At 35.6% G+C, this 27,596-nt stretch overlaps 2 protein-coding genes across 2 annotated transcripts; one reads left to right on the plus strand and one right to left on the minus strand.

Annotated features, from left to right (window-relative positions):
* Nucleotides 1-989: 989 nt before the first annotated feature.
* Nucleotides 990-4,792, minus strand: LOC127962270 (ependymin). Its single transcript, XM_052561824.1, has 6 exons — nucleotides 4,659-4,792; nucleotides 4,310-4,344; nucleotides 3,949-4,083; nucleotides 2,577-2,763; nucleotides 1,718-1,805; nucleotides 990-1,596 (listed from the first exon to the last, which is right to left on the minus strand). Exons 1-6 carry the CDS (start codon nucleotides 4,732-4,734, stop codon nucleotides 1,482-1,484), a joined length of 636 nt encoding a protein of 211 aa, XP_052417784.1. The 5' UTR covers nucleotides 4,735-4,792; the 3' UTR covers nucleotides 990-1,481.
* Nucleotides 4,793-7,415: 2,623 nt separating this feature from the next.
* LOC127962256 (C-type mannose receptor 2-like) lies at nucleotides 7,416-27,371 on the plus strand. Its single transcript, XM_052561805.1, has 5 exons — nucleotides 7,416-7,614; nucleotides 23,032-23,090; nucleotides 23,164-23,532; nucleotides 26,224-26,684; nucleotides 27,223-27,371. Exons 2-5 carry the CDS (start codon nucleotides 23,054-23,056, stop codon nucleotides 27,361-27,363), a joined length of 1,008 nt encoding a protein of 335 aa, XP_052417765.1. The 5' UTR covers nucleotides 7,416-7,614; nucleotides 23,032-23,053; the 3' UTR covers nucleotides 27,364-27,371.
* Nucleotides 27,372-27,596: the final 225 nt, after the last annotated feature.

Below are 27,596 nucleotides of genomic sequence, written 5' to 3' on the forward strand. Positions count from 1 at the left end.
AACAAGGTTAAAGGGGAGGGGTCATTTGAAGATTTGCTCTGATAAATGTTCTTCACAGAAAATGAGACGAGGCCAGTGAGTGTTATAAAATAATTAATAGTAGGCCTATATAATTTTTCTTTTGATAAAATGTGAAAACGGCTCCCATATGTGGGTTATATCTCTGCTACGATTCTGAGCGCAAAAGATCATGTTGAGTGCGCAAAAGTGCAAAATAAAAAATACTTTGAGCGCACGAAGATCAATTTTGGATTTAAAAGTAGTTTTTGGTTTGGTTTGCATGCTTGCAGAATGCAGTTTTGCACACTCAGAATTGTGGCAGAGATATAACCCCATACTCCCACACACCCAAACACTCCGTGACGTCACACATAGGTTTCCGAAGAGCGGTTTTGTAGCCAAAAAGTGGGCGGAGCCGGCCGTCCCCACCTAAGCAGCGCGTCACTCCCGGATAATTGAAAATGGGCAAAAAGGCGGGAGCTAGTTGCTGTAGCCACGCCCACCTAGCGCGACCGCCGTGACAGCAGCGGCAATTCCCTTAATTATGCATAAGCCTTAATATAATTTAAAGGTTGAGTTATAAATAAATTCACCCCCTCACAGTTGTCATGAAGGGCAAAATTTGCTATATAGACCGAAATCACCGACTCCTTTTTGCGGTCAGTCGAAGAATTAGAGTTTAAGTCACTTCCCTATGGGCTTCATGACAGAGAGCGGGAGGTAGGCGCTTGTTTAAAGGGACAGTAACACTACACGTTTTGTTCTGTTGACTTCCATTCATACGCATGCGTTCCAAAGTTCAAGTTTGGTGAACTATGACCTGCGAATTCGCATCAGCTGAAGATGTGGGACCAGTAGAAGATAGATACGTCACTGTGTAGCGCAGTGTCCTATTTTATATAATACATCTTTAAAAGATTATTAAAATAAAATAAGAAGCTGCATGGTTCGCAGTGTCAATGGAAACAGGAAAAGATGGTACATTTGAATGAGGACACATTTTATCGTTTTTATTGCTTAGTGTGTATATATATTTATATATTTAGAGAGACAGAGAGTACAATATAATACAATGTTTTTTCTACGCCGTCACAAAAGACACAGTACAAACACATCAGAATCCACACATATACACAGCGGCGCCCGAAAAAAAAAAAAAAAACATTCTGCACATTGAAAGTCTTGTTCCTTCAGACCTAGAAAAATGCATGCAGAAACCTTGATAAAACAAATGCATACATTTGTAAGATGTATGCTAAATGCATAAATCTAAAGTGTAAATGTAAAAAAAAAAAATAGAAATCTTATGCTAGAACAGAAGTTTCAGATTTAGTTTTTGAGACAAAAGAAAGTTTATTTTCCCTTTTGTAAGTGACGAAAGTGCTTTAGATTGAATCACAAAGAGCAGCAAAGAGTTTAGAATAGTTCAAATCATAGCATGTGATTTCAGTGCCAGCGTTACAGCGTGTTAAACAGATTCCTCAGAAGAAGGCGCTGAAGAAATCGAGTTTCTGATCTTCAGTCTCTGCAGCAGGGCAGAACGGAGGAGGATTCAACTGCTCCGGGTCCCCAATCCCCTTCACCGCATTAAAATAGCTGAAAACATGAAGATTGTGACTAAGGTCAGAGAAAACACTGCAGTGATTCAGACACGGTGTAGAATTAGATTTTGTCAGTTTATGTTTATGCTTCTTGTCAAATATGAACAGTGTCTTACGTTGTGGCGATCCATCCAGTCCTTGCACTGTAGTACAGCATGGACACTGGGAAGCAACCGAACTCTGTGACTGTGGCCAGATATTTACCTGCAGAAAAAACATCATTTACTAAATATAGGCATTGATTTTAAGAGTACACCACACAACAGTTCTGATGGGAACTTCTGTAGATGAAACATGAATCAGCACAGAATCAGCTCATCTAAAACCCTTCAGCTACAAACTGTACGTGCAGTGATTTTACTTTGTAATGTGACTGATTCCTGTGAAGCAGTATAAACAATAAAACAGACTGTAGGATGGATCTGATTTCATTCGGTTCATCTGTGTGAAAATGGATTAGAAGTTGCATCCTGTTTTATAAAAGGGAAAATCATTCTGCATCCATATGTTTGTGAAATATTTATATAATAGACTTTATGATATGTATTTTTTAAAAATATTATAACGTTTGTTATTTTATTGTTTATTTAAATACAAATTAAATATTTTTATTCTTTACATATTATTTCATTTCAGAACTGTTTAATTAATAGATAAACCTCTTAAATGCATCACACAGAGTTTTATTATATTTTTTTATGCATTTTAAATCATGTTTTATTCATTTTTATTCCGTATTCAACTTTGACTAATTGTTTTATTTTTCTCAGAAAATGCATTGCATCTTGTTTTATTAATGGCAAATTATCTTAAATACATCCTGCGTCCTTCAGATATTACAATTATAATTTTATTAGAACTCATTTATTGTAAAGTGGTTTGGGTGTGCAGTAATTCACAGAGCGCTGTATAAATGCATCATTGATTGGTTTCTGTTACTAGATTCTTCAGCTGTTGAGTTCTGGTTTAATTCACCTCCGATCTCAGGTACATCTCCCTTCCAGGTGTTGACCAGCAGACCTTCCTTACGTGATGAGGATCCTCCCAGAATCACCTGCGACTGCAGCGAGGCATTATGGGGAATGTGGAAGGGGTGGAACTGGTCACTGAGAGGATTCTTCTGACACGTCTGGTTCCTGTCGTCGATGGTATAAACCACACCCTGAGCAAATAAAGGAAAACACACATTTAATTATATGAAAGCCGTTTCTGCCATGTGATAATAATAATAATAATAATAATAATAATAATAATAATGTTTTGATAAATCATAATTATCACTTACAAAGTTTATAATTATGAGAAAATTTATTTGATGACATAAAGTCTTCATAGTAAATAATTATAAAATAAAAAAATAAAAACGATGACAAGTCATTATTATGAGATAATTCATATGATTACATAAAAAGTCATGATTATAAGATAGATAATTGCAATTCTGACATAGTCATAATTATGAGATAAAAACACAAAATCATGACATAAAACGTAAATTATGAGATAAATCGAAGTCATGACAAAAACCATAACCATGAGATAAAAAGTGAAAATTGTCAAAAGTCCTAATTACAAGATAGATTAAAAAAGTCAAAATTATGACAAAAGTAAATTACAAGATAAAAAGTTATAATTATAAGACAAAAATTCTAAATTATGATATAAAAAGTCATGATTATGAGAAGTTGAAAATAATTTTGACTTTTTTTATCTCATGATGGACTATCAATTAAATTCTGACGAACACAATTATGAGATAAAAATAAAAATATGATATTAAAAGTCAATTTAGATAGAAGTCATTATTATGATATAAGTCAAAGTTGTAAGTGAATTATGAGACAAAAAGTCAAATTTATGACATTTATATATAATTATGGTAAAAGCTCAAATTATGATAAGTAGATTATGAAAAAAAAAATCACTTTGAGATTAAAGCCATAATTATCAGTTCAAAAGTCAATTCAAGTTCAAAATAATTCTCAAATAAATAGTCAAAAATATGTATAAAAAAAAGAAAAAGTAAATTATAAATTATATGAATCTATTAAAAGGTTAAAATGAATAATCAAATTTATGACATAAAAGGCTATTAAGATAAACAATTATACTAACAACAACATTAATGACATTAAAACAGTTTTGGTGAATTTAGTAAATGTTTATTTAGAAACTTAGTCAATATTTGACACAATTAAACATCAGCACACATTCTGTGTAGTTTTGAGACTTTTCTGTGAATTTCATTTACACGTATCAAACAAAGCGCATGTTTTTGAGTGATATTCTCTGTATATTGAAGCTGCACGGACGAGGATGTGGAGTGAAGTTTGTGTTTGTGCTTCACCTTTTTAAACAGGAACAGTAAATCCACATAGAACGATTTGTTCTGAACATGACCCGTCTCCCATAAACGGATGCGCTGGCCCAAAGCATCATAAATATATTTGGCCACTGCCCAGACCTGGCCATCTTGAGTGCTCTGAAACACACCCGGTCATGCTTTATATATACAGACACATTACACAACAAGTCTTACATTCTTTAACAATGCACTGCTGGTGAATCTCAGTGAATCATACAATCAAACAGAACAAACTCCAGACTGATTATCATGCAAGTGGATTCGCAATGCATCATGGGAGCGGATGTCATTAATGAGCTCTGCTCTGCTGTCTTCTTATAATGTTTAATATGTCATAACTCACCAAGCTTATAGAGCCAGACAGCAGCCGTGGAGTTTCTGTGGCACACACAACATGATTTACTTCACAAAAACTGTAGTTCGTAACTGTAATCTATTACATTACAAATTGTAAGTACTATAATCAGATTACTTTTAGAGTAAATTTGATCCTGTCTTGTTTATAACGATGATTTAAATAAGATAATCTTGTACCATATTGATATAAAAAATACAAAGAAATTATTTTTGTAAATCAGTGGTTAAATGCAGTGTAGCACCTGAGTGTTGCCTAAAACTGAAACTTGTTTGTTCTGAAAAATGTTTGAAATGAACTGAACAACATCTGACATAAAACTATTTTGAAGACTTACGGCATTTTTGTGGTGTTTGTGCCGAGCATCTTCCAGTCAGAAGCAGCACCGAACACAAAGCCAGCAGCGTCTTCATGTTTCCAGCCCAGATATCTGATCTTCAGCTGATCTCACTGCATTTAACACATCCAGGACTTCCTCATCTCAGTCCAGAATCCACGCCTGCTTCACCATCTCAAGAGCTCAAATCAGCATCAGCTCGGAGACTATGGAGAGATCAATGCTTTAATATCACATTCACTGTTTATTATTTAACATACTGAGTCTAGTTCTGCTCTATCAGCCATTAAACCAATTAATGTTCATCACTTTTGTTTGGGATTAATGCACTTTGATTTATTTAGGGCTTTTTGTATTAGATTTTATTCTTTTCATATTTTATATCTCATATGAAATATTTTCACTATTTCAAATAACTGTTTTCTGTGTGAATCTGTGTTAAAGTGTAATTTATTTCTGTGATGCACAGCTGTATTTACAGCATCATTCCTCCAGTCTTCAGTGTCACATGATCTTCAGAAATCAGAATAATAACTGAGGGTGAGGGTGATTTGCAGATGTTTTCAGACACATGACACTCAGCAGCATTAATGATGACTCTGTCATATGACTCTATTTGATCATGACCCAGGTATTTCACAATGTGGAACAGCATGCATTGCATCCAAAGGGTATTGTTGCCAACTAATAATAACAGTCCCTTCCTCATTTCTCAAATATCACCCTGGAACACAAGACAATCATAAGGGTACATTTTTTTCAGGCCAGCTTCAAAAGATGCTCAGGGCAGTGGACAGGCCGCTGCTGCGTGTCGTCACGAAAGCTTTTCATGTTCACGTGTTTTTAAACCTTGCCAATTTAAACATTTGAAAGAGTTTAAAGCATTCAAACGTAAGAAAGCTGTACTGAGTAGTTGGTTACTCACAGGTTGTGTTCGGTGCGCACGCAGAGAGCTGCATCTCACGGACAGCATCACTGAACCGAGATCTCCTTCAGGACGTTCCTCCTGCATCTGAACGAACAAATACAAATCACAGTTTAAACAAACAGAGAGGGATGTGAAAGAGTCCAATTCAGTACCGCTGTCTTCTGGTGTTCAGGGCGCATGCAGAGACGTGTTTTAAAGAGCTTAAACACCGACTCTGCACCTTCTTGCTTTTTTTTTTTTTTTTTACCAACAAATACATAAAAAATATGTCAAAATACCATCTTGGAGAGTGTGTTCGAAAAAAACTGTGGTTATATCTTAGGTGAAAGTAAACAGTTGAGAAAGAAATCGGATGTGTATCATTAAAATGGATGCTCTGTCTCTTAAAGTGACCACACCTAATTTACTATCTGCTGTCAGTGTCTTTAATGTTAATCCAAGAAAATGAAAGAAAGAAAACTAAGCAGTGTTATTTTACATTTGATTATTCAGTTTCTGTACCTGGACACCTACAAACTTGAAAACTTAAACATTGTGTAAACAGCACAAATAAATAAATTGAACGAACTTACAAATTAAACAATTTCAAACAGGGCCCACTGGTACAACCTTCACCGGTGTCCCACAAACCACAGCTACGGCCTTTAAAAACCTTTAACTCTTATATGACAAAAAAACTAACAAACAAACAAGATTTAAGAGCATGGCTTTATCCAATGTTCAGATCTATTCTATGGCGATGTTTGCAAATTATTCTACAAGATAATGCGTCAAACTGTCATACTAAAAATGTTTGCAATTCTTAATGCTATCAAAAACTGACAATGTTTATTAGTTAATGTGGGAGGAGATTGGCCAGTAATGAATTTGAGGTGGGAGTGGTTTCTAATGTGTCTAAGAAAGCATAAGTAGTTGTTGCAGCGATATACTACGAAGTTTTGCTTGACGTTCAGCCACTTTAACCTGGTTCTCGATTAACTTCTGTGCTCAACGTGCAGTTTTTATCCTCTTGTATAGGCTGATTTATTAAGTCAGTGTTGTGAGTCCATTAACATCATTTCTGTAAGATGTCTCATCGGCATTAGTGATAAGTCCTAGGATAGTTGTATTGTCAGTAAATTTGAGGATGATGTTGGAGCTATGCTTAGCATAGCAGTCATATGTGAACAGGGAGTACAAGAGAGGACTGAGTACACAACCCTGTGGGGCACCAGTGCTGAGTGTAAGTGAGGAGGATGTGTGATTGCCAATTCTCACCACCTGGGGTCTCCCGGTCAGGAAGTCCAGGACCCAGTTACATACTGTTAACAGTGACTGTTAAGACCCAGATCTTTCGGTTTGGCTATAAGTTTTGTAGGGATGATAGTATTAAATGTAGAGCTGTGATAAACAACTAGCATCCATACAAAGGTATCTCTTCCCTCAAAGTGCTCCATTTTAAAACACTTCCTGGAGTGCAAAGCTGTGAGTTTTACCAAGTTATTCATAGAGTTTTTGGTACTCTAATGTATATTTGTCATATTGAAAGACATAAATACAAATTTAAACTAAATATTTACCTTTTTTCATGTAGTTCCAGTGGACCAATTATCCTCAGAAACTGATCTTCCAACATCATAAGAGAACACTTCTCATGATGTAAGGGCCGAGTTTCATTTTTAATGTACATTTACATGTGTGTAAATATAATCTGGGTTATGTTGGCTGTGCCATATTTGTGCAATATTTGTATTTATTGCAGCTATCAAATGTTCATGAATTATCTTTCATTTTAGGATTTGGTTGGACCTGATAATATTGAGGGGTATGGAGCAGTTCAGGACTTGGCACAGTTTTTGGTCAGCCTCAGAGACCACCATTTGGCCTTGACTAGAGAAGAGTGTATCAAGATCATCACCCTGTTGTAGGCATTGGGGGAGTATGACAAGAAGAAGACCATTTACCCAACACGTCACCAAACCACCCTAAAAAAGGACAATTCAGGGCCAATAAGAAGATTGTGGAACAAGGTGTGAAGAGCACCAAAAGGTATGTTAAATTTAGCAAACACAGGGTCTTGATTGTTTAAATCGTTTTGTATAAAAACATTTAATATAACTGAAACTGGCTGAAATATCACCTTCTGGCTTGTTTGTTTAGTAAGAATTTTCTAGTAAAATGAGTAAAACCTGACGCCTTCGTGACTAGTTTATCTACCTGCAGCCTGTTAACTTCAAACTTTAGGCTTGTTATAACGTAAAATTATCAGTTGTGATTTATATTTAATGCTGACTTTGCTGTGTTGCTAAGTAAGTTACGTTGCTATGGAACGTTCCAACCATACTATTTTATTTAGCAGAAGCAATATAATCATTTCATAATCAATAAAATCATTTTGGATCAATATTTTGTGTGAAATTATTTGTCTTTTATTGTTTTTTAGTAAGAAGCCATGTAATAAGCGGGATAATATGCAGTCATTATTGCGAAATAAACCCAACAGGCTGACTAACGACACCGTATAAAGCTGAAATAATGCAACAACACAGTAACCCAGTAAAGACCACATCTGGGCTTCGGCACACACCATGTTGCTGCCGTGTGCCTCGAATTTGAGCTCTGTCATGTTAAATCTTTTTTCATATATATATATATATATATATATATATATATATATATATATATATATATATATATATATATAATAATTTTTTTACTTAAAATCTATTTTATACACCATCATATTCGTTTCTGTAACGTGTGAATGTATCCTCTGTTGTATTCTACAACAAAATCAATCAGAGCGTATAGTTTTATTTAGATTTTCTGAGACTGCTATTAGCTTATAGCCCGTTAGCACAACCAACGTGGTTACAACTAATCCCGCGTGTATTGCTACTACTCCATTCACACACAATACCATTGCTTTACTCACTGTTACTTGCTTTAATGGCAGATGCATGTCTACTTTTGATTAAAGGTGAGGACACGTTGACTATTTTTAAAGTTTGGGCTCATAATCATTAGATCACTCACACCCAAAGCAGTTATTATCATCATTATCATTCTGGTTCTAGTCAGAATCCTGGCAGCAGCGTTCTGGATGAGTTGCAGCTGTCTAATGGTCTTTTTGGGAAGGCCAGTGAGGAGCCCATTACAATAGTCCACCCTGCTGGTGATAAAGGCATGAACCAGTTTCTCCAAGTCTTGAATGGAAACAAAACATCTAATTATTGCAATGTTTTTTTAAATGATAGTATGCTGATTTAGTTACTGCTTTGACATGACTACTGAAACTAAGGTCTGTCTCCAGAATCACACCAAGATTCCTGACTTGATTTTTAGTTGTTTGACCCCTAGAGTAAAGGTATGCATTCACCTTGAAAACGTCATCTTTGTTTGCAAATGCAATGACTTCAGTTTTAGTTCTAGCTCATCCAACTGCACAATCTGACTTTGCTGTTCAATCTGAATTGAACTACTGGTTTCGTCTGGTCAGAGGAGAGCTGGCCCCCCAACTGAGCCTGGTTTCTCCCAAGGTTTTTTTCTCCATTCTGTCACCGATGGAGTTTCGGTTCCTTGCCGCTGCCTCTGGCTTGCTTAGTTGGGGTCACTTCATCTACAGCGATATCGTTGACTTGATTGCAAATAAATGCACAGACACTATTTAAACTGTACAGAGATGACATAACTGAATTCAATGATGAACTGCCTTTAACTATCATTTTGCATTATTGACACACTGTTTTCCAAATGAATGTTGTTCAGTGCTTTGACACAATGTATTTTCTTTAAAGCGCTATATAAATAAAGGTGACTTTGACTTTGTTAATTTCATCAATTAATTGTCAGAGGGAGTCAATGGGGCTGTAGTAATTTGGCAATAAGGCTAGGTAAATCTGGATATCACCAACATAGCTGTTTTAAGCAATTTGATTATTTTTTATTATTTGACTTAACATACAGGTGAGCATATACAGGCTAAACAAGAGCGGTGCAAGAATTGAGCCTTGTGGGACTCTGCATGTCATGGATGTCCACTTAGACTTATGCTCTCCTAGACTCACATGATAGCATCTACCTTCTAAGTGTGACCTGAACCATTTGTGTACCATCCCAGAAAGCCCGACCCAGTTTTCCAGTTTCTCTAGTAGTATGTTATGATCAACAGTGTCAAATGTAGCACTGAGATCTAGTAGTACAAGCACCAGAATCATAATTTAAGCGAATATCATTTATTATCTTAATAAGCACTGTCTCTGTGCTGTGATGCTGTCGGAAACCAGATTTAAAATGGTTTGTTCAGGTTTGTTCAGCTGATTAAAGACTACCTTTTAATAATCTTGCCTATAAAATAAATATTTGATATTGGTTAATAAATGCTCAAAATGGTGTTATCAAGATCGCTTATGAAGGAGGGGCTTAACAACTGCAGTTTTCAGGGAGTTTGGAAATGTCACATAAAGAAGTGAGGCATTCACAACTTCTAAGAGATCTGCCTCCGAACAATTAAGGACCCTTTTGAAAAATATGTGGGAAGTGTGTCAAGATAGCAGGTCGACGATTTTAGGTGCTGCACTATGTCTTCCAAAAATTGTAGTCATTGATTTAACATTTGGGCTTTTTTTTTCTCCAATATTCTTTTATCCAGTAACAGCTGGATGCCTCTGTCCATATAAGGGATTTCATGGTGTGTCACAAGTTATTACTTCTACTAATCCACATTGGACTTTCTGCAAGAGAGCACCCTCCGGTATCTGGTGTGAATGAAACATACAAAATGTCTCACTGATCAGAGCATGGCGCAAACTCAAATCATTGTGCCTCTTCTATGAACTCAACCGTGACTAACAGGCACTGGACTTGGCACAATGGATAGCGCATTGGACTTCTAGCCAAATCTAGTGATGTGATTTATGTAAATATAATAAAGCTTGGTTTAGTTGTTAGAAAACACATTGCAGATCCCAGGTTAAATGACTATTCATCCTTAACAATTGTCAATGAAAACGTGACTCTCAATGCAAATAACTAATTTCTTAGAATTTTCAGTATTTGTGTAAATGTATTAGACATGCATCATTAGCATAACAAATTCATGAATATGCAAACATGAGTGTGTTTGCATTTGTTACTGCAGTAAAAACTACATGGGTTAATAAAACATCATCTGATCTCCTAAACAGCTTTACATCAACCCAGAGCTCATTTTTCATTGTCTGTTTTAAACTAAACAAATGATGAGGAGTGTTCAGCAGATTTACTCATCCTCATGCAACCTGGACAAAGAAGCATCATGAAGCTATTGCTCAATTATATTTACAGAATCATAACATTAAAGAAAACAGTTTGACTCAAGCACTATATTCCATATCATCTGGTCATCTGAACAATCGTAAGAAAATTTCAACATATAACATATATATTACACATATATTACACTAAATATATTTATATACATGAGGGGCGTTTCCTGGCAAGGGAGCAGTGTGGGAGTTTTTAGTGAGTAATCAGCTTGGTGAAATTTAAATAAAATCTCTGCAAAGGCTATTTACCAAGCTTTGATGACTGATGATCCAGAATAATACACAAATAAAATAAGTGAAAAGTTTATTATTAAAAAGAATACCTGAACGTTAGTAGCTAAGTCAAGTAATCTTTATTTTTATAGTGCTTTTAACAATACAGATTCTGACTAGAGAATTTAACTGTTAGATTTTTTTTTACTTCATCAGAATGCCTGCTTTTAGCTTTAGCTTTGCTTCTTAGCTTTAGCTTTTAGCCATGCTGTTAGTCATCACTGTTCTTTGAGTGCGGTTCCAGCGTGCTTCAGCCTGCACGCCTGCTGCTACTTAGCCACGATGAGAAGAAACACCACCTAGTCTCGTCAAACTTTACTTCTTTTCTTTTCCGTTTGAGAGTTTCGTGTTCTGAGTTAAGTTTTGTAACGCTGTGTCTGACCTCGACTGCCCATTCAACTTCAACCAGCCACACAACTCTGCAGCCAACGCCCAACCACGGGCTTCCCAATACGTCACTTCAACGACTACTGAACTTCCAGCAAATCAGCAACCTCGGGAAACTCCCTTTCAATGACAACTTAACAAAGGCAATGTACCTACAGAAATTTGTACTGGTTTATATAATATAATTCTAACCTCATTGAGGAACTCAATGTGAGGGCTAATTAAGTGATTGATGGTTATTCATGTCTATGCAATTTAACGTATTGCTGTAAACTTGGGATTTCACATTTTCATTCTCTTAAACTCATCCTTCCCTAACTTTCGATGTTTCTGCAACTTGTGTGAATGTATGAGTCCGTGCGTTTATGTGTTAGATTAGTTTATATGTCTTAGATTTATCTAATAAAGCCTTATTCATTTTGAAAAGAGAAGGTATCTTGTGTTTTGTGCTTACAAGTTAATGTCATAAACTGCCGATCTTGTTACTGTGCTAATTGATAGTGTTTTCACTATACTTTAGCTATTAATATCCAGCACAGATTTTATGTTAAATGGCTCGTTCAGTGAATCGCAGGGCGTCTCGGTGATCAGCCATGAAACAGTGATTCTGTTCAAATTCCCTTTAAAATCTTAAATTATCCCCTTTGAGCTAAATTCACCTGTTTCCCTTACAGTATAATCAGCATAACAGTGAAAGCTAACACCATGTTTCCTGATGATATCTCCCAAAGGTAACATGTAAAGCGTGAAGAGTAATGGTCCTAGTACTGAGCTTTGAGGTACTCCATAATGCACTTGTGATCGATATGATACTTCTTCATTCACTGCTACAAATTGATGGCAGTCATATAAGTATCAATTGAACAGTGCTAATGGACTTCCATTAATACCAACAAAGTCTCATCTGTTTTTTCACCTGCTCCTCTTCCAGATCTTCAGCTTTCTCCTGACAGACCAACACTGAAAATAAAATAAAATGATCTACATTTTTCAACAGTTTTGCTCAAATAGGAATGAAATCAACTTTAATTCATGGACAATCTCTAGATTACCAGTTTTACCATGTGCTACAGAGTAATAGGACACAACTGCACATGGCTGAAATGTTTGTTAGACACTGCATCTGCTCTTCTACTCTACATTCTGCACCAGCTTCGTATAACAATTGAATTAATGGGTGAGTTAATGCCTAATCTCATGGAGAGGTGTCTCCAAGGTGGCAGGGTTTGTGTGGCCTATGTAGCTTCCTCCTGAAGAGATGCAGCTGCAAATGATCGGCCTGTGATGAGGACGGGCAGGTGTTCCTCACTTGTTTCCAGGGTGACACTTATGAAGCTTTGGGATGCTGGACACAATATATATACATTACATTATCTGCTATATATTTGCTTCTTATTTATTAAAATGGTAAATGATTGATAAAACATTGATCAAAATTAAGACACAATTGATACAGAATGAAAATCTTTTAAAAAGAGTTTTCTATAAAAAAAAAACTTAATGAAGTCATAAAAATCATGTTTAACCAAAAAAAAAATAGGCAAGAAATTGTGTCTCCTGGTAGGACATTGGAAGTCGTGGCCTAATGGTAAGAGAGTCGGACTTGCAATCGAAGGGTTGTGAATTTGAGTCTCGGGTGGCAGGAATTGTAGGTTGAGGGAGTGCATGTACAGTTCTCTCTCCACTTTCAATACCACGACTGTGAGCAAGGCACCGAACCCCCAACAGCTCCCTGGGTGCTGCAGCATAAATGGTTGCCCACTGCTCTGGGTGTGTGTTCACAGTGTGTGTGTGTGTGTGTGTGTGTGTGTGTTCACTGCTCCGTGTGTGTGCACTTCGGATTGGTTAAATGCAGAGCCAGAATTCTGAGTATGGGTCACCATACTTGGCTGAATTAGATTAGTCAAAAGAGGCCAAAAGATGGTGCCTGTGTCTATGGCCTGCCGTCTGTCTCTGCACACTTTGTTTGTATTTACGTTATTTTTGTCAATTATTATTGCAAATGTCAACTCTCTACTGGTCTATGACTGCCAAATACTTTTAGACCTTCGACCCTTGATTAAAAACTTGGTGCCATTTGAGCATGATGGCCAAAAAACTTTCTGTCCTCCGTTTCTTACGGGAATACCAGCTCACCTTCGCCATGTGTCAGCTCTACTTTTGTGCAGAGTGCGCCGTAGACGCGGGGGAAAAGGCGGTGGTTGGCTGGTGAAATTAAGGACTAGGCTGGCGTCTTCCTCTATGACTTGGAATCCGTTCGGATTTTCGTCGCCTCGTGCTGTGGCATTCTGCGGATCCGTTTGGCTCCTATTTGGTTCCAGTGGCTGGCTTGGACGTGGGGCTCCCTGTTCGCTGTGTTCAGGCTCCTCGCCTCCACTGGCGTGGGGTGAATCAGCAGAATCTCCGGCTGCTTGCTCAGACTACACTGGCTGCAAAAGCCCTGGATCCAGCTAGGTTTGCCCTGGTGAATGCTACATCGCTAGCAAACAAAACTTTCATCTTGAAGGACTTCTTTGAGTCACGCGATCTGGATTTTCTCTGTGTAACGGAAACGTGGATTCCAGTGGGTGAGTCGAGTGCTTTTTGTGAACGTTTACCGTTTGATTCTTTCTACTTTAACTCCCCGAGAACGTCAGGTCGTGGAGGAGGACTGGCAACAGTCTATAAAATAAATTTTAAGTGTAAACAGCTCGCACTCTCTGTATCCTTTGCCACCTTTGAGGTGGATTTGTTTGAACTGAGCGGTGCATCTCCAGTGCTGTGCGCACTCGTTTATACTGTTGGCCACCCAAATACAACAAGGATTTCATCACTGACTTTTCTCAATTTTTGGCTGAGTTTGTGCCAATGTATGACTGTCTCCTTATTGTAGGGGACTTCACATGTGCTGTCCTGAAAAGCCAATGGCAAGAGCCTTTTTAAATGTCATTGACTGTTTTAATCTTGTACATTGTGTATCTGGCCCCACACAGGAACGTGGGCACACTCTTTACTTGGATTTAACTCATGGCTTAACTGTTTCTAATCTTGAAGTCTGTGATGCTTTCTTTTCTGATCATATGCCTGTTGTATTTGAAATTTCCCTCTCCTGTGTCATAGTTAAACCATATGCCCTTGTGCGCTGTGGTCAAATAGTTAACCCTTCCACTGCTGCTCAGTTTTCCTCTGTTTTTAATCTAAATTGTGTCTCTCTTTGTCCTAATACAACTGTTGAAGATCTGTGCGCTGGTTTCAATGCTGCTTGCCTAGCAGCATTAGACATGGTTGCCCCTGTAAAAACCAAGGTGTCTAAACCGAGATCTGACCCTTGGCTGAACGATGTCACCCGCGCTGCCAGACGCGAGTGCAGAAGGGCGGAAAGAAAATGGAAGAGGTATAAACTCCAAGTGTCATTTCAGATACTTCGAGAGAGTTGGTGTTCTTATCAAAAAATTATAAAAGCTGGAAAGAACAAGCATGTTTCTAACATTATTTCTTCTAATGGTCACAATCCTCGAGATCTTTTTAATACCATCAAAACTTTTTTTTAATGTCCCACAACTCCAGTGCTTTGAGAACCCATCAAAAGTGTGTGAGGAGTTTCTTCACTTTTTTATCCACAAGGTGGAGAGCATTAGGGCCCTTATTGGTCCACCTTTGTATGACCCTGGCATTTCTGTAACCTGTTCTGCTGTTTTGAACCAGTTTGAGCCTGTTAGTTTGCCTCTTTTAGAAAAGGTTATTGGTCAAATGAAGTTCACTGGCTCCCCCAATGATGTGATTCCCCCTCGTCTTTTTAAAGAGGTTTTTCCTACAGGTTTTTCTTCCCTGCATACTTGATATTGTTAATGTCAGTTTAACAATACCCAGATTTACCTAGCCTTATCTCCAAATGACTACAGCCCAATTGACTCCCTCTGCCAATGCATTGATGAAATTAATAGTTGGATGTGCCAGAACTTTCTTCAGTTAAACAAGCTTCCAGAAGAGATCAGATGTGCTAAAACACTAGTCACATTTAAATCTAGACTTAAAACTCATCTGTTTAGCTGTGCATTTATTGAATGAGCACTGTGCAATGTCTGAACTGATTGCACTATATTTTCACTGTTTTTTTATTTTATTTTATGTAAAATCATTTTCTAACTGTTTTAAATTCATTTTAAATAAGTAATTTTTGTAATAATTTTAAAAGTTTTAAAATTACTTGTTTTATTTTTGTTATTATTTTTCTTCATTATTATTTTACTTTCTTTTATGTAAAGCACTTTGAATTACCATTGTGTACGAAATGTGCTATATAAATAAACTTGCCTTGCCTTGCCTTGCCTTACTGGAGTCATACCTATGAGTTTTAAACATGCAGTTTTTCAACCCTTGTTAAAGAAACCTGGTCTAGACAGACTTGAGCTCTCCAACTATCGGCCTATTTCTAAGCTCCCTCTGTTTTCCAAAATTATGGAGAAAGTTGTTTATCTGCAGCTGAGCACATTTTTGAATGAAAATTGTATAACTGAAATTTTCCAGTCTGGGTTTATGTCAGCCCATAGCACTGAGACAGCTCTGCTGAGGGTTTTCAATGACATTCTTCTGGCTTCAAACTCTGGTGATACTGTTGCTCTGCTGCTATTGGACCTTACGGCTGCGTTTGATAAAGTCGACCACCAAATTTTATTGTCGCGACTGGAGAACTGTGTGGGCATTAAGGGGTTGGCCTTAGCCTGGAATATGTCCTATTTGGAAGGCAGAAGTTTTTCAGTTCAGGTCAGTGATGCTGTGTCCTCTGTGGCTCCTCTGTAGTGTGGTGTTCCTCAAGGGTCTGTCCTTGGGCCGCTACTTTTTTCAATGTACCTGCTGCCTCTTGGGTCAATTCTTAGAAGTCACAATGTTTCGTTCCATTTTTATGCTGACGACTGCCAAATATATGTGCCACTAAGTCAGTCAAAAACCCTTTTAGAGTGTCTGAATAAAGTGAAAGCATGGATGGCTATGAATTTTTTGTATTAAATGAGAGCAAAACTGAGTTTGTGTTATTTGCTCCTAGTGACTCAGCTGCTGTGGTTCCTGTTGACTTGGGTAGTCTAACCCGAGACATTATCCCTGTGGTTACAAACCTGGGAGTCAAGTTGGATGGTTGGTTAAAACTTGATGCCCAGATTAGTGCAGTGGTGAAGACCAGCTTTTTCCAGCTGAGGCAAATAGTCAAAGTAAAACCGGTTTTATCTCAACATGATTTTGAAATTTTTTAATCCATGCTTTTATCGTTTAGATTATTGTGATGCACTTTACACTGGTATTAGCAAATCACTCATGTCACGATTACAACTAGTCCAAAATGCAGCTGCTCGTCTTTTAACTGGAACTCGAAAATTTGACCATATCTCACCCATCCTCCAATCCCTCCCCTGTCTCCCTGTGCACTTTCGCAATGATTTTAAAATTATTTTATTTGTTTTTAAATGTCTGCATGGCCTGGCCCCCCAGTACCTGTCAGATCTGCTCGTGCCTTACACCTCCCTTCGTTCGCTCCGGTCGGCTGGCCAGGCCCTGCTGGTCGTCTCCAAGACCAAACGAAAATCCAGAGGTGACCGTGCGTTTGCCGTGGCAGCTCCGGGACTCTGGAATGAGCTGCCTTTGCACATCAGATTGATTGAGTCTCTTCCTGTTTTTAAATCCCATCTTAAGACTCATTTATTTTCTTTGGCTTTTACCTCAGTTTGAGGGTTGACTTCTAGTTTTGTATTACTGTTGCATTTATTTTAATGTTTATCTGTTGTTTTATTATTTTTGTTGTGCTTCTGTTGTATGTTATTGTTTATTTATAGACTGTATTCAGCACTTTGGTCAACACTGTTGTTTTTAAGGTGCTTTATAAATAAAGGTGGATTGGATTGGATTGGATTGGAATGTCACGTCACTTTCACTTTCACTTTCACTTTCACTTTCACTTTCACAAATACAAAACTTTTAAGACTAAAATGACATGAAATGACCATTATAACCAGTAGATGGAAGCTCATGATCACTAATAAGCTCAGTTGCCATTTCCACTCCCTAGCTTTTGCCTGGTCTTACTTTTGGATTAATTATAAAATTATTATTATACAGTTATTTATTTATTTACATTTTTGCTGTACTCAAGTATGAATAAATAAGTTAAATAATAATGGTATAAAAATTAAATAATAATGTATTAAGTAATTTGTCTTTAACTGGTAGAAGCTGCTACATTTATTCAGCCAGCAGGCTTGGAGCTACAGTACTGTAGGTTTGTTACCATTTAGCTGATTCATTCGCTTTTTTTTACCCTCACGTTTGTCATTCCTGAAACAGTATACATGGATGAAAAAAAAAAAAAAAAGTTTTTTTAAAAAAAAGGGAAGATCTTTGAGTGCACAGAACTCCGTAAACTTGTGAAAAAAATTTGTTCAGAACGTATTCTGGATAACCTAGAGTAAATATCTCTGATCTGATTTCTACATGACTTGTCACTATGGAAATAATTACATGACATATATATATATATATATATATATATATATATATATATATATATATATATATATATATATATATATTATAATTATTAAATACTGGGTTTTTGACACAATATAACCCCCCCCCCCCCCCCAAGAAAAAACAAAAACAAGCTGATATTTAATGCGTACTCTTGGGGGCCCTCTGTTGGCCAATTAGTTGCTTATGCCTTGGGCCGCTTCTCCCATGCAAATAATTAATTTCTTAAATTTGACATGCATCATTAGCTTAACAAATTCATGAATATGGAAACATGTTTGTGTTTGCATTTGTTAATGCAGTAAAAACTACATGGGTTAATAAAACATCATCTGATCTCCTAAACAGCTTTACATCAACCCAGAGCTCATTTGTCACTGTCTGTTTTAAACTAAACAAATGATGAGGAGTGTTCAGCAGAAAAAAATCCTGTCAGCATTTACTCATCCTCATGCAAACTGGACGAAGAAGCATCATGAAGCTATTGCAAAATTATCTTTACAGATATCATAACCAGATCATCTGAACCAAACAGGACAGACAGACATTTCAATGGTCTTATTGTCAGGGTTGGTGCAGTATTTCATCCTCAGGGAAGCTTGGGTTATACATAAAACTGGTTATAGCATTTATGAGGGACATCTGTGTATATAATAATATCCTTACAAACAGAACAGCCTTAAACAATGTATAGTTGAAACCATTTTAGATGGTATGTAAGCAGGAAACATTTCTTTCAATGTCCTTTAATTGTCTAAATGCATAATTTAGTTTCCTGTTTATTTTTTTTTCTCAGTTTAAATAAATAAAAGTAAAATGTAAAGTTTAGAATCAAAATATGCATTACTGCAGTTACATATTAAGGATTAATAAGTAGAGCAAAGCATGCCAGAATATGCATTCGATCTCAGGCAATGAATGAGCATGTCTAAAATAATGTATATGTTAGATGCAATACAAGTTGCTTTTGATAAAAGTAAAAGCAAGAACCCTTGAGCAGGAATCTTAGTCCATATGACATGGCATCCCAGTTTTCCAAAAATAACTTCAAATTTTGATTTGTCTGACCACAGAACAGTTTTCCACTTTGCCACAGTCCATTTTAAATAAGCCTTGGCTCAGAGAAAATGCATTGTAGACGATGATAACGTCAAACTCTTTGCAATTTTTCTCTCAGAAACTCCTTTCTGATTTTGCCACATTATTTTTTTACCGCAGCATTGGGGGAATTGGTGATCCTCTGTCCATCTTGACTTCTGAGAGACACTGCCACTATGAGAGGCTCTTTTAATGCCCAATCATGTTGCCAATTGACCTAATAAGTTGCAAATTGGTCCTCCAGCTGTTCCTTATATGTACATTTGGCCAACGTTTAAGAACACTTGGTCTTAACTTTCACTTTTATGGTGATGACACTCAGATCTATATACATTCAATACCTAATGTCAAAATGCCTGTGTCTCTTCTTTCTCAATGTTTTACTTAGATTACAAAAAAGGATGTCTGAAATTATTCTCTGTCTAAACAGTGACAAGTGACAAGACAAGAAGTGACAGTGACAAGAAATTTCTGAATCCTCCACTGCAGATGCTAATGGACTAATGGAGATCATGGATGTTTTTGCACCTGTCAAAACTCTGACTGTTTCTTTTTACAATCTCTGCTCCGTGGTTTACTTCTGATTTGTGTTTGCTTAAAACTTAAGACTGCAGGCTAGAGCGTTTATTTACTAAATCCGGCCTTACTGTTCATAAAGAAATTAAATCATGATAATAATAATAATAATAATAATAATAATAAATAATAATTCAGCGTTGTACAATTTCTTCAAGGCACTTCAGTGTCTCTGGATGATTGATAGTAAAGCCCAAAGGGTCTTCTTTCCAAAGACACCAAAAATTGTGTGTGCAGCACACTGAAGTCAGGAATTGTTGCAATTTCAAGGAAGGTAATTTTCAGCTGTGAGTCCCAAAATGCGAAAGTGCAGGTTAGCAGGTTAAGTAAGATGAGATCTGAGAACAAACAACTTTTTGAGATGAAAGATAATTTAGAAATGGGTCTATAGTTATTTAGGTCATGCTGATCAAGAATAGGTTTGGTTTTTTGACAGTGGTCTACAGCGTGTTTAAAAGAAGCTAGTACAATTCGATCTGTAAAGGAGCTATTGATAATAGCAGTGACAACTTAATTTAAAGCTGGAAAAGCATCTTTAAAAATCTGAGAAGGCAGAACATCAGAGTGACAGAATGAAGGCCTCATACTAAGAACAATATCATAAAGCTGTGAAGGTGACACGGCTCAGAAAAGAGTTTTGTTTATTGTTTATTTTTATATATTGTTTATTTTTATGTAAATTAAGGTGACTAAGGTCACAAAACTCTGAACTTTTGGTTGTACTTACAGTAAGATAGCAAAGTCCACTAAAAGAGGTAGAGCTTTTTTACATTTGGCTCCCAAACTCTGAAATAGCCTTCCTGATAACATTCAGGGTTCATACACACCCTCTCTTTTTTATTCAAGATTAAAGACATGTCTTTGGCCAAGCATTCAAATAATGCATCTCATAATCTTGTACTGCAGCTATAGCTGATCAAATGCACATTATTATTCTTTAGCGTGGGTTAAAAAAATCTATTTTGTTTGGTTGTGGCAACAGCTACATTAATTATAAATTGTAGCAACACCTCCCCCTTTACCGATCTAGGTTATAATCAGTGATCATATAATTTACAAAAAGTGCTTTTGTAGAAAGGGACCTGATATTCAATAAGCCAAGCTGTATAATTTGTTTATCCGTATTATTACATCTGTTTTTTTTTTTTTTTAACATTATTTAAATTGATACTCTTAAATTTGTTTGGAGGTTTTTTTTTTTTTTTTAGTTCAGGGAACTGACACAGTCTGCATCATTAGCTTAACAAATTCATACATATGCAAACATGAGTGTATTTGCCTTAGTTACAGCAGTAAAAACTACATGGGCTAATAAAACATAATTTGATCTCCAAAACAGCATTACATCAACCCAGAGCTCATTTGTCACTGTCTGTTTTAAAACTAAGCAAATGAAGTGGAGAGTTGAGCAGAAAAAAAAATCCTGTCAGTATTGACTCATCCTCATGAAGCTATTGATAAATTATATTTACAGAATCAAAACATTAAATAAAACAGTAGTAATCTATGTGCACTATATCATTTTGCTTGTATAGCTCTTAAATTGCAGTGCAGGGTCCCCATGAGCAGGATTAATAACTGCTGGTCTAGGAGTATTTTCACATCTCTTATGTATTTTCACCTGCTTTTCCTCCAACGCCTCCAGAAAGACCAACACTGGAACTGAGAGACTTGCATAAAAAAAAAAAAAAAAAAAAAAAAAAAAAAATATATATATATATATATATATATATATATATATATATATATATATATATATATATTTTTTTTTTTTTTTTTTTTTTATTAAAAAAAAACAATGACTTTCTCTTTATTTATTCCTTCCCTTTCTAGCTTGTACTTATTTGAACAATGCCTGAAACTTTAGGTACCACGAACACTTCCTGTGTCTGTTTGCCTCTTTAAGGAGAATCACTTTATGTATTCCCCAGTTGTAAGTTGCTTTGGATAAAAGCATCTACAAAATAACTAAATGTAAATGTAAATATTAAAATGCATTGAAGGTTGAAGACATTCTGTGAAAATCCTTCCATTGAACCAGTCACGCTTTAATTGTCAGCTAGCTACCAGAACATTAATGTTGACTACTTTATTGCAAACTTTGGTAATAAAACAGCTGCCAAACGCTACAAAATGTACTTGAAAATCACGTGAAATAAACAAAACGCACAAGCAGTCACATCATCAGCATTCATTTGGACAGACAGAATATCTACACACATTTCTATTTATTTCTTTGGAACAATTTAAAGACACAAGTTTTTCAGCATATTGATTTGATTATTAATAGCAATGCAGATAATGAAACAGATGCATTTGGATCAGCATTCATAGACATTTTGAACTCTATTGGGGTTACAGTAGATTAGACTTGTGCAGTCAAGCGATGATATCTCATATCGTAGTCTCATGTAATCGTCGTGTGAACTTAAACTGTTAACTCTACTTCTTGTTACAAGTATGGTAGAACCATCACTTCTACCACAAAAGACTGCTTTGTAAGTTATCTTCCTGATGTATCCTTAGCATATCCAAAACAGCTTGATGATGTAACTGAAACTATAGACTCTTCTCTTTTCTAGCATTTTAGATACGGTTGCTCCTTTACGCTTAAGGAAGGTTAAGGAAACCAGTACAATAAATATGTGACAAAAGTGTTATCATTGTGAAAAAGCATGTGCTATGTCATTATGCTCTGATGCTGTTTGTATGAGCTTCATATTGCAGCAAAATCAGAATGTAAATCAGTCTTAGCTTCTTATGTACAGTATTGACAAAAGATTTTGCATAACATAATGAATAAAGAGATGAGTAGAGAGTGAAAGACAAGTCTGTTGAGAGAAGACACTTGATTTACTGCTTAGAAGATCACACTTCAGTCGCTCCAGAGCAGGTAAATTTGGGTTTGTTGGATTTCTATGGCTGAAAAAAATTAAATAAATCAATGACAATTATCACCTACGTCAACTTTAAAGCTTATTATACCTAAATAAGAATAATCAAATTGGATGTACATGTAAGATCAACTTAATTTATATAAAAGAAAAAGTCAAATCTCATATAATGTACAAAAACGGAGTTTAAATTGGTTAATTTAATAAGTTAAACTAAGAAAAAAAAAACATATTGTCATCATTATTTACAGCTTGTTTAAGGGTTTTAGGTCAAAGGGTGTATTTGCATTCACTGATTCTCTCTGTAAGAACATGTTTTGCAGTCATGTCTGCTTGCTCATCTCCAATAAATCCCCTTGATTATAAAGAAAACTATTTCCTTTGCAATATCAGAAACCTAACCAACATGTCATATTATTTTCATTTCTTTCTTTCAGTGAACAAACCTGTGAAGACAAGATGATACAGAACAAGATTCAACTGGTTGTTTTTCTCGGTGAGTGTCAGTGAAAGAAACTGATGTTAGATCAGAGGATTAGAGCTGTTTAACACTGTTGATTTTCCTGCAGCAGGAATCCTGTCCAAGGCTTCATGTGATCTGTATCAAATCGTCCTGATCCAAGAGCCAAAGACCTGGACAGAAGCTCAATCCTACTGCAGAGAGAAATACACAGATCTGGCAACGGTTCAGAGCGATGAAGACAGAGCCAAACTAAAGGAGGCAGCAAACGCTGTGAACTTTCAGTCTCTGGCCTGGGTCGGTTTCTACAGAGTCTCTTGGGGTTGGTCATATCAAAACACACCGGCCAGCTATACAATGTGGGAATCCTGGGACCCGGACTTGCCCAAAACAAGCGAGGCCTGTGTGTCTGTACAAGCCAATGGACGATGGGGCGACAGAGGCTGCACTGAAAAAGACTACTTCTTTTGCCAAACTGGTAAGAACTTATACAGTACTCATAGCATACAATTTATAAAATTCATACTCTTATACACACTACAAAAACGAAAGGAAAAAAAATGTACTTAGTATGTTGTCTTGATTCCCACTTAAATTCGATGAAGACATTGATTAAGCTCCTATCTTAAATTATTTTTGATCTCATATAATGTTGCCAGGATGATTAGACATTTGTGCTGGAAAACAAGACAAAATGGTTAATTCTACAGAAATGTCCACTTTTGGTAAGACAAAATGTCTTAAAATGTATTTATTTTTCTAGCATTTAAAATTAGACCACATTATTAGATTACCTTTTGACTTTACGAATACATATGAAGGACAGCTTAATTCTGTTTCTATTTAGCTCTTTAGTGCAATTATTTCAAGACCACATTAACCATGTTTTGTCACTGGCGTTACCTTCTTTATCAATATATATATATATATATATATATATATATATAATATATTTTTTAATAAAAGCATATATATATATATATATATATATATATATATATATATATATATATATATATATATATATATATATATATATATATATACTAAAAGCTTAATATGAAATTGTGAATTAAATGTTTGTTTCTGATAATTGAAAAGAAACAGTGTGCTTACTATGGGCTTTTTCATAGATCTATGAAAATATGAAAATAGGAAGTGATGTCATCAGTGTGATGTTTATTTCAAAATTACAGTTTTTTTCAAACTGGAACACCAGTGACACAAATCCTGGGGACCACTGTTTTTACTATATATTTTATAATATTTATTGAGCCTTTTTAATTATGTCATTTATGTCATATATTTGATAGTTATGAATACATTAAAGTATTTTAAATGGTAGAAAACCCTAATTTTGACTGTAAAATAAAACACTTTCTCTCTCTACATGGCTGTGGGGACAAGCAGTTTTGTGGTTCTTGGAATTCTTTATAATTAATTAAAAACAAATATTGCCACATTTATCGTGCAATAATGTCTAATTGTTCAAATAACACATTGTTTTATTTTAAATTATATTAAAAATATTGTAACCCTAATGTGATTTTCAACTGTAATATTCCTGTAAAGGCTAGGGACAGAAAAATGGACGTTTCTGTAGAATGACCCAAATACTGAGGAAGTTAATCAATTTTTGCAGTTAAACCTGACCTTTTACATTCTTAAATCATGTTTTCCAGAAAAGAAAAGAAAAGAAAAAAAAAAATCCTTATAGCAAGATCAAATACCATAGGCGACAAATAAGCATGGTCCCATGACATGAATATTTCACTTTATGGGTTTTTTTAACATTTCAATGAGTTTCCCTAGCCTGTCTATGGTCCCCCCAGATTTCTGATGTGTAGCTAATTTTTCAAGTTCACACGATACTGTTTATGCATCAATGAATCAAGCCAGTGTCAATTAACTTCACATTGTTTCTCTTAGTAGTATAGCATGAAACAAATCTGTTATTTAAATTGTGATTTAGACAGAGAGCGATTAAAGGAGCTCCCTTTAAATTGTTCAGAGCTGTTAATCACACATTGCGAGTATATCTGCACACTTGCCCAAACTGCCGTTATAATCAATGATGCTGTTATGCTGCACAACGGAGCTCTAACAGTATTCATGTCGTTATGGTGTTTGCTGTTAATTGTGGTGAAAGCATCTTGTTTGAGTAAACGTGTTGCAATGACGAGATCACTGCATTCACATGATAAACAGACTCTGTTTACTCAATGCTTATCACTGCAGCCTTTCATGTGATGGGAAAAGATCGAAAAAATAAGGCTATAATCAACACTTCCATGATTTGTCAATCTCAACAGCTGTATTTTGAGTATTTAAAGTATTTGAGAGGAGTTACAGATGTAATAAGCTTTTCGAATGCAAAGATGTCAGCCAATCACAACAGAGTCTCACAGCAGACACGCCCCTTCAAACAGAGCATTCAAGCCAGAGGGATAAAATCAGGATATAAAAATGGCTTTTATTTTTAAATTTTAAATGTAAAAATCATACTAATAATATAGGTACACCTCAGGAAACATTTAAAATGCATAAAAAAAAAGAACATAATCCACGTCATGGGACCTTTAAAACAGTTTTATAAAAGACACTGCATGAAACTGCACTAACAAATGTGTTGTGTGCTATCAGAAAAAAAAAAAAATATATATATATATATATATATATATATATATATATAAACAACATAAACATCACTTTTCATTGCTCCATACTGATCTGATACAATTAAAACTGTATTATTGAATTACTATTATTATATAAATAACGTAATTATCCAATACACAGTAACACACACACAGATCTACTGCTTTGCATTTAAACTCCAGACTTAAATCACAGAACATTTTATTTATTTATTTATTTTCTCATGCTATGTTCATCAGTGTCAATCATCACAGTTTTGGATTCAGTCCATCATTTAAATAACGCTGTCAATCCTGAAACTATGAAATGTGCAGATAGCAGCAGGACAAATGTTTGTTGCATTCAAAAAGTGAACAAAAGCTCTGCCTTTCTAAAATCATCTTTCCAAGACATTGTTTGAGGATGAGTTTGTCCATATTTTGTATATAAACAAAGCTATAAACTTATAGTTAATTTTGTATGTCACTTCACATTTTAAAGATTTTTTCTCTGTCCAATCTACTCCTTACAGACTCACAGGACACACTTCAGAACAAGTTTAAATTCATTGGAACGGTCTTGAGCTGGTATGATGCTCAAATTTACTGCAGAACAAACTACGTAGACCTGGCCACCATTTCAGACAACACAGAGAACACGTTCCTCACAAACACACTTTCTAGCACGGGCTTCTACTATGCTTGGATTGGCCTGCACAGGACCCCATTGGACCCATTGATCTCATGGCAGTGGTCAGACGAGAGCAGTGTATCGTTGTCTTCTGTGAATTGGGTGTCTGGGCAGCCTGATAACTTGAATGGAAATGAGAATTGTGTGAAAGCCAGTACTGTAGGACTGATGGCTGATGACCCCTGCTCGACTTCACTGCCTTTCTACTGCCGCGAAAACAGGAAAATACAGCGTGTGAGATTCACAATCACATCAGACGGACAACTGGATGAATCCACAGTGATGGAGGCCATAGAGAAGAAGGTCAGATGATTCTGCATGCTATTAAACTATATTTAAATATTCCTACTATAATAAAAAAATTTTTGTGCGTTTTGTGTCACTTGCATGTTTCTATACATCCTTAAATTGAGCTATATTTACCTCAGAAGGAAAATTAGTTAAAATATGAAAATATATATTTTTTTGTATAAAACTATATCTGCCAATGGGCTCAGAAAATCAGCTAGCTTTCCTTCGAATCAAACCTAACTTTTCACAGAAATATATATTTCGTTTTAAGCAAAAAACAAACAAAAAACCATTTAGGTATATTTGCTTCTTATCTTCTGTCATTTGAATATTTGTTGATCTAAGAATGTTTATATTTTGGTTGTGTTGAAAAACAGAACAAAAATTTTATGAATTGAATTCATTAAAAATATATTATTTTATTTTATTTAATTAACATTTTTTTTATTTATTATTATTATTATTTATTTTTTATAGTTTTAGTTTACTGCCATCTAAACGGTGGTAGATTGATCTCGTTCACTCATGACTGATGTAATCTGGTCTTTAGATGAAGGAGATCCTCTCAGATCAAGGAAAATCCAGCATAAACTGGAGCGTTGAACCTGACGGGAAGATCTTCCAGCAGCAGAAAACACAAGAAAACACACAAGAGACGGCATGTGAGGACTTAGAGCCAATGAAACGCTAGACTCTGATCCAAGAGATAACTTCTCCAAACATTAATGAATCTTTAAAGAAAAGGCATTCATAACATCATCACATGTTATTATAACAGTCAATTCATGGTAAATGATAAAATAATGATGGAAAATATGTTTATATACATATATATATATTACGCATTATTTATTTCAGTTTGGTATTTGTTTACAAATAAATCTTTCAAGGTATCAGGCAAAAATCTTTTTTTATCCAAAGCGA

Source organism: Carassius gibelio, chromosome B7 (assembly GCF_023724105.1).
Source record: "Carassius gibelio isolate Cgi1373 ecotype wild population from Czech Republic chromosome B7, carGib1.2-hapl.c, whole genome shotgun sequence".
Classification (NCBI taxonomy): domain Eukaryota; kingdom Metazoa; phylum Chordata; class Actinopteri; order Cypriniformes; family Cyprinidae; genus Carassius; species Carassius gibelio.

What these genes read in the sequence shown, in the direction of transcription:
- LOC127962270 (XM_052561824.1), bottom strand. Translation starts at nt 4,734, where the DNA reads ATGAAGACGCTGCTGGCTTTGTGTTCGGTGCTGCTTCTGACTGGAAGA. An exon ending in TACTGTTCCTGTTTAAAAAG is followed by an intron (nt 2,764 to 3,948) that starts GTGAAGCACAAA and finishes TTATTTGCTCAG; the next exon opens with GGTGTGGTTTATACCATCGA. An exon ending in ACTGGATGGATCGCCACAAC is followed by an intron (nt 1,597 to 1,717) that starts GTAAGACACTGT and finishes TCATGTTTTCAG; the next exon opens with CTATTTTAATGCGGTGAAGG.
- LOC127962256 (XM_052561805.1), top strand. Translation starts at nt 23,054, where the DNA reads ATGATACAGAACAAGATTCAACTGGTTGTTTTTCTCG. An exon ending in CTACTTCTTTTGCCAAACTG is followed by an intron (nt 23,533 to 26,223) that starts GTAAGAACTTAT and finishes TACTCCTTACAG; the next exon opens with ACTCACAGGACACACTTCAG. An exon ending in TGGAGGCCATAGAGAAGAAG is followed by an intron (nt 26,685 to 27,222) that starts GTCAGATGATTC and finishes TCTGGTCTTTAG; the next exon opens with ATGAAGGAGATCCTCTCAGA.